Raw genomic sequence first — 12,001 nt, 5'->3', positions numbered from 1 at the left:
CGCATCCTGGCGGCCTGCTCTCCCGGGGTGGGCGATGGCGTCGGCTTCTGCAGTTGCTCCCGGCGGGGCGGGCGGCTGGTACGAGGCCTTGGCGGAGTCGGCGCCGGTGAGGGGCGCGGAGGAACTGCTGCTCAGCGCACACGCTGCCACGGGCCTGCCCTGGTGGGGCAGCATCTTGTTCACCACGGTGGCCTTGCGCGGTGCGGTCACGCTGCCCCTGGCCGCCTACCAGCACTACATCTTGGCCAAGGTGAGGGGCACCTATCCTCGCGTGTACCCTGCGGGCCGGCGTCTAGGTGGCGGAACGTTGAAGTGCACCCGGGGCTTCTGATCCCTGTGCTGCCAAATTCAACAAACTTTGGATGTGTTAAATAAGTTGAATTTGGTGATGCATGCACCTGTCATTTTATCCGCCCTACTTGGTTTGCGCTGGACCAAAGTGCAGGTAACCACTAAACTGGCTCTTAAAGAATTGAGACAAATAAAGGATTCATTAGCCAAAGAAATTGCATGGAAAGACCTAAGAACTACTGTCTTGAAAAGTTTTACAGGCAGTACACCTGCAGTATCTTTCGTCCCAAAGTTTTGCACCTGATACTTTTTATTAGGAAAAAACTAGCAGCTTGCAAATTTGATTTTTTTTGTGTGTAAGCCCTACTGCCTACAAGTTTGTGTCTGTTAGTTGCAGTGTAGTCATTTGACCTTTTAGTGCCTCATTCTCCTTTTTGTGGAATCAGGATAGTGATAACTTCTGCTTCACAATGGGATGAGAACAAATCTGACAATTTAGGTTAAAGTGTTTTGAAAACAATAAGGTACCCAGATATCCTATTTCAAAAATGATGGCTTTCATGTTTTCAGATTACTCTTGGGGGAAATCTGGAAGCAGAAAAGTAAGGGAATCGTCACCAGGATTTAGTCAGGGAGTTACTTTGCAGAAAGAATTAGCATGGGTCAGGAATAAATGTCATTTTTACTTTTGATTTTTGTGGCCATCACAGCATGTTAATGTCTTTTAATTAATATACTGCTATTTTTCTTGGGAAATCTAGGGATGGAATAGTAAAGTTCAGTCCTTAATAACCCTTTAGAGCAGATATTATTATATATTTTATAGGTGAAAGAGTAAGATTTTAGAGGTAACTACCCAAATCACATAGCTAAGTGTACAGGCTGGAATATTTTTTTTTTTTTTTGAGAGATTTTCGCTATAGGGCGCGAGCGCTCGCCAGACAGACAGAGACAGACAGAGAGACAGAAAGTGAGAAATCACCCCCCAGGTGGGATGGTCACGCTGCAGTCCCTTCTCCTCCATTCTCCTCTTGGGATCTTGGGCACGCACGCACTCGCGCCCAGCGTGAGTTTTAAGCCACCGGGTCTAGGACGCGAACCGCGGTCGACTACATGGGAGTCCAGCGACATAGCCATTACGCTAACTGCTGGTTCCCTGGAATTTGAATTTGGTTGTGACTGAGGACATCTTGAGTAAATTAACCTTTTTTTTTTTTTTTGGAGGTTTTTGCTATAGGGCGCGTGCGCTCACCAGACAGAGACAGAGAGACAGACAGCAAGAAGTCCCCCCCCCAGGGGGGATGGCCACGCCGCAATCCCTTCTCCTCTGTTCTCCTCTCGGAATCTTGGGCACACACGCACACGCACCCGGTGTGAGTTTTAAGCCACCGGGTCCGGGACGCAAACCGTGGTCGACTACGTGGGAGTCCAGTGATATAGCCATTACGCTAACTGCTGGTCCCACGTAAATTAACCTTTTAGGCTTAGACTTAAGAGTTCTTGGCATGATTAGTAAACCCCATTTTTAAATGAGTTCAGGATATAGAGACTGAAATTATGAATAAAGATCCTTTATGTGCTCATAACAAATTCTACTTTTTCTTTAGCTAGGTGGAAAATCTGCAGCCAGAAATAAAAAACATCGCCAGGCATGTTAACCAAGAAGTTGCAATTCGTGCACATCAATTGGGGTGGTCCAAAAGAGTTGCCAGGTGAGCTATTCTATGCAAAAGACCACCAATATAGTATAAAATGTATGAATGGTGATGTTAGTTAAAGGCTTGGGTATTCAGCTTCATCATTAAAGTAGTTCTTTACTTCTTCGTAGTAATAAGTCAATATGTGACATAATTTTATATACTAGATCGAGAGCAAAGAAACGGAGAAACAAAGATAGGAAGAGCACGTTCATATTTGAGAGGGACTTCAGTTCACTGGCAGAGTTCTGTAATCAAATAATGATGGCGGTGAATAAGTACTATATAAAGATTGTGTGTGAGGAGCCATGCCATCAAGGAAGGTCAGAAATGGCTTTATAGGATGAAGCTGCTTTGCCACTTTGTGGAATTGTTAAAAAAAAAAAAAAATGATAGGTTATTTACAGAGGTGACCTTTCTAAAAGATGCAGTGGGTAGCCCACAAGTAAAGGAAGGTAAAAAATGTAAGTGATGTTGCAAAAGCCCTTGGACAACCAAGGTGCTGTCTGTCTGCTGTGGTTCTCCTGTACAGCTGTCTGCGTGGGCTCTTGGAAAGCCCTTGTCCAAGGATACCTCCAGTCATCTACTGGGGACTTCAGAGTCCTCGTCCTTCCATTAACTTAAGTTACTACTTAGTCAATTTTCGAAATTCTCATCTTTTTTTTAATAAATATTTTTAAAAATTATTTATTTTTATTTAATTCCATTTATTATTATTATTATTTTTGTTTAATTTGACTAGACAGAGAGAAAGAATGGGAAAGTGAGAAAGCAATTGCCAGGTCCAGGACTTAACCATGGTCAGCCATGTGGGAATTCAGCACCTTTAACCACCACGCCACTTGCCGGTCCCCAAATTCTCATCTTTACTAGACTATGACAAAGTATTTAGCAGTTCATAGCAATGAGAAAAAAAATAAGGGCTTTGTAGTTTGAATATGTGTTACATATATTGTTATGCATATGCTTTTATAGATTAAAAAAAAATTTTTTTTTGGAGAGGTTTTTGCTATAGGGCGCATGCGCTTGCCAGAAAGACAGAGAGACAGAAAGTGAGAAACCCCCCTTGGGGGGATGGCCACGCCGCAATCCCTTTTCCTGTATTCTCCTGTTGGGATGTTGGGCACACATGCACACGCCCCAGGTGTGAGTTTAAGCCACCGGGTCCAGGACTCGAACCGCAGTTGACCATATGGGAGTCCAGCGACATAGACATTACACCAACTGCTGGTCCCCAAAAGATGTTTTTTTTTATCTATAAAGACATATGCATGATATGTATAACTGCAATGGTGATGTTAATTATAGGTTTGGGTATTTGCCAATCATCTTTGTTTATTTAGATTTTTTTTTTTTTTTTTTTTTGCTATAGGGCATGTACTCTTGCCAGAGAGACAGGAAGTGTGGCATGATACAGTTCTTTCTTTTCTTGGGATTTTGGGCATACATGCACATGTACCCAGTGTGAATTTTAAGCTGCCAGGTCTGGGACTCAAAATGCAGTCTACTATGTGGGAGTCCAGTGATGTAATCATTACCCATCTGTGGTCCCATCAATCATCTTTAATAGGTTGCTGCATGGCCATACACCCTGGAGGTGATTTCTCACTTTCCCTCTTTCTCTCTGGTGAGCACATGTGCCTTGTAGAAAAAAAAAAAAAAAATACTAGCTGCTTACTTGAGTTATAAATGCAACCTCGATTTGACTTATGACACCTTGATATGCACACTGGCAAGATGGTTGTCTAAGTCTTTACATAGAAAGGTGGCATTCTAGCAAGACCCACTTCAAGGCGTCTGCATTTTCACTAGTACTGAATCTTGAAGGGTGGTCTGTTAGGTAGACACCCCGACACACACACAAGAAAGTAAGCTGTCAACACTAGTGATAGAATACTTCCAAAAACATGCTGCAGTAGAAGTATGATTGTTAGATGTTCTCGAGTTATTCAAGGATCAGGACCAGGACAAACAGGTGTCTGGAGGCATAACAGGTGACAAGTTGGAAAAATAGGTGGATATTAAATTACAAAGGGCCTAGAATGTTTGCGTGTGCTGTCTTAATTCAGAATACTGTACTTCGATTAAATGCAGCAAAAGTATTGAACACCTGCCTTATACAAAATATACAAGAGATTGAAAGATGAATGAGACTCAACACTTGCCCCTCAAGGAGACTGCAGTCTCAAAAGTGAGACTTAGGGACCAGCTGATGGCATGGTGGTTGAGGTGCTAGACTCCCAAATTCCTGACTTCAGTTCAAATCCCAGACCTGGTTACTTGTTTTCTTTCTGTCTCTCTGGTGATCCCATGTGCCCTATAGCAAACAAAATAGTAATAAATAATAAAATTAAATCTAAAAAACAAGTGAGACTTAAGCATAGGCATAACTTATGTTAACTATAGTATAGTTGACTGAGAAACAGTTGAAGAAAATCTTCATGAGAGAATTGATTGAAAAAGGGACACGATTTTGACATGCCAAGAGTACATATAGCACCAAATTACACAGCTACAAAAAAGTATATTCAGGGATCGGGTGATCTAATTTGGACACAGTAGAGAGATTTGAATAAAATGTGCTTTTAGCTTTAGGTTTCTGTTTTTCATTTTGTTCATAAAATGTCAGCAGACTACCAGAGACAAAGCCTGTTCTCTGACAACATCAGATTTATTGGATTGTTCAGTCAGTTATTTATTTATTTATTTATTTTTGGAGAGGGTTTTTGTTGTTGTTGTTGTTATAGAGCGCGTGCGCTCGCCAGAAAGACAGAGACAGAGAGACCCAGACAGAAAGCGAGAAATCACCCCCGAGGGGATGGCCATGCTGCAATCCTTTCTCCTCCATTCTCCTCTCAGGATCTTGGGCATGCATGTACACACTAGGACTTGAATCGTGGTCGACTACATGGGAGTCCAGCGACATAGCCATTACAACAACTGCTGGTCCCTGTTCAGTCATTTATGTACATTGCTATATGAGTTTCAGTAAAAGATTTTATTTGCTTTGTGTTGAAGCAGTCCCTTAAAACAGCTTATGATAACTGAAACAGCTGTACAATTCCTTTAACCAGTAATTATAGCATGGGTATGTTCATGTAAGGAGATGAAGCACTATCCATAGTCAAATGACACTTTTTATTGTCCCTTTTCGCCCTTTTCCTTCATGATTTAGGCTCACTTACATAAGGAATATGAGGAGGCTTGTTTCAGAGTTGTACATTCGGGATAACTGCCATCCTTTCAAAGCCACTGTGCTGGTCTGGATTCAGCTTCCAATGTGGGTCTTCATGTCTGTTGCACTTCGGAATTTTAGCATAGGGGCAACACATTCAGAAGGTAATCAGGCATCTGCTTCTCTCAAATGAGTGCTCTAACATTTCCTTTGTCTAAAAAAAATTATACTTTCTGTAATTAGGATATGTTTATGTTTACTATCTTTCTTACAAGGGCATAGAATTTAACATCTTAACTGTGAACAGTCTAACTGTATTGAGAAAAATGTTTTTGGTTGACGGGGGAAAAAATACGGGATGAATTAGAGTAACTTGAATGAAACTAGTTCAGATCTTTCATATGAAGGACATCTTATTGGAATTGTTAGACTACTTATATTTTCTGTTTCCCTCTGCTATTGTTAGGAATGCTGTTGTTTTATTTGTGAAACTGTTTCAGCAGGTTTTTCTGTTCAGGAGCAGTTAGCTACTGGTGGGATCCTGTGGTTTCCTGACCTCACTGCGCTGGATTCTACTTGGATTCTACCTGTCTCTGTTGGTGTCATCAATTTACTAATAGTGGAGGTCAGTGTTTTAAATGAGGCTTGTTTGCCATTTAAATCACGGGAATATTTGTTGCTGTTGGCCTGATATCAAACATATATATTCTGAGTTCGAATTGAGACTTCTTAATTTCTGGTCCCAGATCAGCCATTGCTTTAATAGACTAAAACACTTAGATAAATCCTTTGGCCAGTAACCACAGCATAAGTGAGTTTGTACTAAGGGGATGAAGCACTGTTGTAATCAAATGCCCTTTAAACTCTCTGGACCTCAGAATTGTCCTAATTAAAGTATGAGTGTTTATAATTGAAATACTTATTCAAAAGTCTTTCACCTTTAAAATTATTTGATTCTGTTTTTTTTTTTTTTTTCTTTTTTTCTTTTTTTAAAGGCTTTTGCTATAGGGTGCATATGCTTGCTGGGGGGGTGGGGGGGACAGAGAGAGGGAAAGTGAGAAATAATTCCCCAGAGGGATGGCCATGCTGCAATCCCTTCCTCATTCTCAGGATTTTGGATATGTAAGCACCTGTATCCAGTGTAATTTTCTTTCCTTTTTTTTAAGAACTATTTTATTTAACTTTATTTATTTATTTATTTAAATTTGTCTAGAGAGGGACAGAGAGAGAGAGAGAAAGTGAGAAAGCAAGCCACCACGTCTGAGAGTCAAATCACAGTTGGCCATGCGGAGTCCAGCACCCTTGACCACCACGTCACCTGCCAGCCCCACCAGTGTAATTTTCAAGTTGCTGAGTTTAGGCCTTGAACCACTGTTAGCCATGTGGGAATCCAGTGCCTTAACCACCATGCCACCTGTTTGCCCCTTAAAATTATGATTCTAATGCATACAATTTTGTGATTTGCTATTGGTAAATACAGTAGTTAAGATGTCTGAGCAGTCTGGACTTATTCTCACAATAGAGAAGTATTTGGGGTGTATACTTGATCAGTGGACTTGTGGGCAGGAAACACAGTGCCTGACTGCCATTTTCTTCCTTTATGATCTCAGGAAAGTCATTGAATTTCTTTAAGAGATCAAGTGGAAAAGTACATAATGAAAAAAATATGACCTCTCACTGATATTTTACCCATTATCCCATGCTACTTAGTCAGGTATTTAGGGAAAGCATATAATTCCATGAAGAGCTGTTCTCAGACTCTGAGTAGAATATAGACTGAACTGGAAGAAACCTTAGAAATTATTTCCTCAGTTGAGATCTTATAGACTACTGGTCTACTGGTCCCTGCCTGGGAATCTAATATACCCCTCATTTTTTCAGACAAAGAAAATAAAGATGTTAGAATATAAGGTCTTAGGTGAAATTTTCTGGAGGAAGGACTCTGTATGTAGTTCAAATGTGTTTTCTCCAAGACCAGGTAGCACAGTCCTCTAAACATGGTCAGTAGTCCATGAATATGTGGTAAATAATGATAGTGAATTAAAGCCAGTTCTCAATTTTTTTTCTCTATACCATCTGAGAACTAATAAAAACTTAATACTGGGCCAGTAGGTGGCGTGGATGTTAAGGTGCTAGATTCCACATGACTGTTGTCCGGTTCGAGCCCTAAACCTGGTAGCTTAATATTCACTCTGGGCATAGTGTGCATGAATCCCCAAAATCCCAAGAGGAGACTGGAGGAGAAGGGGTTGCGGGGTGGCCATCCCCCATCAGGGGTGATTTTTCTCACTTTGTCTCTCTCTCTCTCTCTGGTAAATACATGCACCTTTATAGCAAAGATAAAATGATTAAAAAAAAGACAATAAAAACAAACACCTTATTATTAGCATACACTATGTGCCATGCACATGTTTGTGCATGCTAAGTAATAATAAGGTGTTTTGTTGTAAGCAGTTTATATGAATTAACTAATTTAATTCTTAGAATAACCTTATGAGGTAGTTACTGTTGTTATCCTCATTATAAGATAGAGAAGGTGAAGCACAGAAAGGAATAACTTATGCAGTTACTTAGCCAAACTGCTGGGCTCCCATGTGACCCTAGGTAGTTCGAGTTTAGAGTCATAATTATCACACTATGCTGCCTCTTAAATAAGCAATTCATAAGTCATAACTGCTTTTCCCAGCCTTAGTGCTTTCCTTTACTCCGTGTAGCCAGATTGCAAACCTCAGATATCATGTCATTGCTTTCTCTATGCCAGACACTGTACTTAAGTGCCAAAAACAAAGGCAGTGAATCCCATGTAGTGCCTATCTTCAAGCGACTCCTCAAGGTCCATTTAAGAATTTTATATAATTATTAAGTTTTTAAAAAGGCATGATCAGCCATAAATTCATCTTTTTTTTTTTAAGGTTTTTGTCATAAGGTGTGTGCACTCCACCCAAGAGAGACAGTGGGAGGGAAGGTGTGAAATAAGCTGCCAGGAGTTGTGGGGGGTGGCCATACCACAGTCCCCTCCATTCTCCCCTCTTCGTTTTGGGCACACATGCATGATTTTCAGTCTGCCAGACCTGGGACTCAAATCGCCACAGTTGGTCATGTGGGAGTCTAGGACCTTAACTACCATGCTACCTGCTGGCCCAATTCATCAATGCTTTTTTCTTTCTGCTTTTCTTAAAAGTATAGGTAAAGGCCAGTCTAACATCATTTTGTGTTTTAAAACTTATTTAATATACATTCTAATTGTTACTGTGTGTATTTTACCCCTTCAGATATTTGCTCTACAGAAAATCGGAATGTCTCGTTTCCAGATGTACACCACACACTTTGTCCGCGGAGTGTCAGTGTTGATGATTCCGATTGCTGCTACCGTGCCTTCAGTGAGTAAGCACCCCCACTGTGTACATACAGCGTGTCCTCTCTCCTCAGCTGAGACTTGCTGGGCCCTGCTTCTTCCATTTAGTTTCCTTTTGCTGATCAATCCACTATCGATTTCTGAGTTTTTATAGTAGCTATTTCATGCCCTGCATCTCTGGGAGACATTTGAATGTTTTTGTGATTGGTTAGTTTTCTTTATATGAATGTGTCTTAATTCTTCTCCTAAATCAAACTCCTTTTTCCTGTTATATTAAAAAAAAAATCTTGCAAAGTACCTTGCACATTATCAGGAACATAGTACAGGTTAAACATCCCTAATGAGAACATTCAAAATCCCAAATGGAGTACCAACCTGATGTCACAAGTGGAAAATTTCACAACCAACCTCCTCTGACAGATTGCTATGGTACAATAATACTGTATAAAATTACCTTCAGGCTATGTGTATTAAACATAAATGAATTTTGTGTTTGATTTGGGTCCCATTCTCAAGGTTTCTCATTGTGTATATGTAAATATTCAAAAATCCAAAAAAATTCAGAATTTGAATTTCAGGTTTCTAGCATTTTTGATAAGAGATACTTGTATTTTTCATTTGATTAATTCATATATTCAGTTCTTTCTTCCATTATAGCCTGGACCAAGGAATTTAGCACTTAATATCTGGATTTATAAATATATAATACCTATTTAACCTCATAACAACCTTATGAGATAGGTACACATGTCACTGTTTAAACCTAGTATAACTTTTGATAAAAACAAAAAGCAATATTATGTTTGTAGTTATTTCAGTCTTTTGCATATGTCCCACACATATCTTAGAAGATGCTAAGGGGGCAAATGCTATTTCAGGTGTATTTTCATCTTTTTAAAAAATTATTTTGTTAATTTCTTCTTTTTTAGCATGCTGTTGGGCATATGTACCCACCAGAGAGAGAGACAGAAAGAGAGAAAGAAACCGAACTACCAGGTCTGGGACTTGGACTGCTGTTGGCCATGTCAGAGTCCAGCACCTTAACCACTACACCACCTGCTAGCCCATACATTTTCATCTTTACTGAGTCATCACATAGATCATGAAGTAGAATTCATTTGTTGCCAGAAGTTACAGTTATATCAGCATATACAGAAATACTTCATAGTACTTACTTTCAGGGGAAAAAATGACTTCTGCTCTTAACTACTTTGTTAATCTGCCTTTGAGGATGTGTTACTTTCTTCCCCTAAAACAAGTTGGGACAAATAGACATGCTTAGTGTTGGCCACAAACTGCTTTCTACTCTAAATGAATGATCCCATTGATTCCTCACAGCAGAACTCTGAAGGAGATAAGGTAATGTTCCCATTTTATAGAAGTAGAAACTGAAACAAGAAAAAGGCTTATTCAGAGTCAGATAAATGTTAAATGAGAATTCAAGCAGTTTGACTCCAGGACCCAGACTCAGCAGCCACATGGTTTTGTTTCTGGGGTCTGATTGCCTTCTAACACCAAAGAAAAGTTTAGAACAATGTATATGTAGGAGTGTTTAGAGTTGCTACTTGGTCATTGACCTACACAATCTGGATGACAGTACAGAAGAAAGTTGAAGAGAATGCTGTCAGAAGGAGAGGATAGAATGTCTCAGAAGAAGGCAAAGAAAATGAATTACCTCAGTATACTGAATAACTGGTTACTGGGAATAGTTTGGAAGATAGATAACTGTGGGGGAAAATAAGGTCTAAGAAGGCTGTTTGCTATCATAAGTGGCTGCCCACCCAGTATTCTCTCTTTAGTATAAGTTGTTCGTTAGGACTCTGGTGGGGAAAAGTACATCTAATTGCCAAAGAGGGGAGATGACATCTCGCTCAGACTGCCTGGGAGTTGTTCTCTGTCATCCACTTTGTACCATAATGCCTCTGTTTGCTTTTTGGTCTTTTAACCTTCTTTCTTACCTATTTATCACAGGTATCTTACAGCTATGCCCATCTTAGCAGTCCTGTGGTACTTCTGTTTCTAGAGATTGTTTTCTTTTTTATACTTGCCTGTGACAGGACCTTGGTGTTCTTGGAGAATGGGCAGTTGCTAACACTCATGTCTTCTCTTTACAGTCGATTGTTCTCTACTGGTTATGCTCCAGTTTCATGGGCCTTTCACAGAACTTGCTGCTGCGTTCTCCTGGATTCCGCCAGCTATGCCGAATACCATTGACCAAGTCAGATTCAGACACTCCTTACAAAGACCTCTTCGCTGCCTTTTATGCCAAATTCATTTCAAGAAAATGACATTTTTCAGTAATTTTGAATCAGTTATGATTGTCACCTTAATGTATATAGATTGAGAAACTTCCATATCATTTAATTTGCTTTTATTATCAACTCCATGTAGTATTGTGTGTGAAAATATAATCCAGATATATTTGAAAATAATTTTAAAAATTTCAAGTGATAGAAATGTCGTCTGCTTAATTGCAAGAGTATAAAATTGGAACCAAATTGTCCCTGTTCATAAAATTATAACTTGTTAGTGATGCTAGAATTTTGGAGAACAGGGGGACCAGCAGGTAGCATAGTGGTTAAGGCGCTGGACACTCCCACATGTCCAACCGTGGTTCGAGTCCCAGACCTGGTGGCTTGCTTTCTCGCTTTCCCTCACTCTCTCCGTGTGTCTCTCTGTGGTCAAATTAAAATATGTGAATGAACAAATAAAATTAAATAAATAATTCTTTAAAAAAAAAAAAAGAATTTTGGAGAACAGGATTGGGTACTGAGTGATGTCAAAACATACTAAACAGTCTCACACATTAACGTTTTATAAAAGAAGAGGATCCAGTAGGTGATTCTTAATTATTTAGAGGAGGAGGAGAGGATTACGATCTGATTAAGCATCTGGAAAAAAGGGCTATGTATGTTTTTTCTTCAGAAATATTCTGCTACTCACAATATTAGGGCCTTCATTGACTTCTCTGAGGGTTGTCTTGCAACTTCCTAAAAAATTTTCTACTAGTGGAACATACATGGATGTTGAATTGATGTGTGTTTGAAAAAAAAAAAAAGGAGTTGGGCCAGCTGATGGCGTGGTAGTTAAGGCTATTGGATCCCATATGACTGACTGCTCTTCAAGTACTAGACCTGGGTACTTGAAAAACATTCTGGGCATGTGTGCATGTGTGCCCAAATCCCTGGAGGAGAGCTGAGGAGAAGGGATTGCAATGTGGCCATTCCCCGTGGGGGATGATTTCTCACTTTCCCTCTCGGTCTCTCTAGCAAGTACAAGCACCCTATAGCAAATTAGAAAATCAAAACAAAAACTCCTTACAAAAAGGACTTGAGGATGGGACCAGCCGATGGTGTAATGGCTACATCGCTGGACTCCCACAAAGGCAACTGTGGTTTGAGTCCTGGAGCCCGGTGTGGTTCGAGTCCTGGACCCAGTCAGTGGCTTCAAGTCACACCTGGGACATGGGTGTGCATGCCCAAG

At 40.1% G+C, this 12,001-nt stretch overlaps 1 protein-coding gene across 2 annotated transcripts in view; it reads left to right on the top strand.

Annotated features, from left to right (window-relative positions):
- Positions 1–11,155, top strand: part of COX18 (cytochrome c oxidase assembly factor COX18) — a 14,109-nt gene extending 2,954 nt beyond the window's left edge. The window contains exons 2-7 of one of the 2 annotated variants that reach the window (XM_006142909.3): positions 1–250; positions 1,903–2,003; positions 5,164–5,327; positions 5,667–5,788; positions 8,436–8,543; positions 10,633–11,155. In XM_006142909.3, the coding sequence (XP_006142971.2) occupies positions 1–250; positions 1,903–2,003; positions 5,164–5,327; positions 5,667–5,788; positions 8,436–8,543; positions 10,633–10,806 (919 nt within the window). In that variant the 3' untranslated portion in view covers positions 10,807–11,155. Of the gene's footprint in view, positions 251–1,902; positions 2,004–5,163; positions 5,328–5,663; positions 5,789–8,435; positions 8,544–10,632 lie in introns of both variants that reach the window. The other variant, XM_006142908.3, reaches the window with a different exon arrangement.
- Positions 11,156–12,001: the final 846 nt, after the last annotated feature.

This window comes from Tupaia chinensis, unplaced genomic scaffold (genome assembly GCF_000334495.1).
Source record: "Tupaia chinensis unplaced genomic scaffold, TupChi_1.0 Scaffold000086_1, whole genome shotgun sequence".
NCBI classification, from domain to species: Eukaryota; Metazoa; Chordata; class Mammalia; order Scandentia; family Tupaiidae; genus Tupaia; species Tupaia belangeri.
Note: the sequence above shows the minus strand (reverse complement) of the source record. Positions and strands in the feature narration are given on the sequence as shown.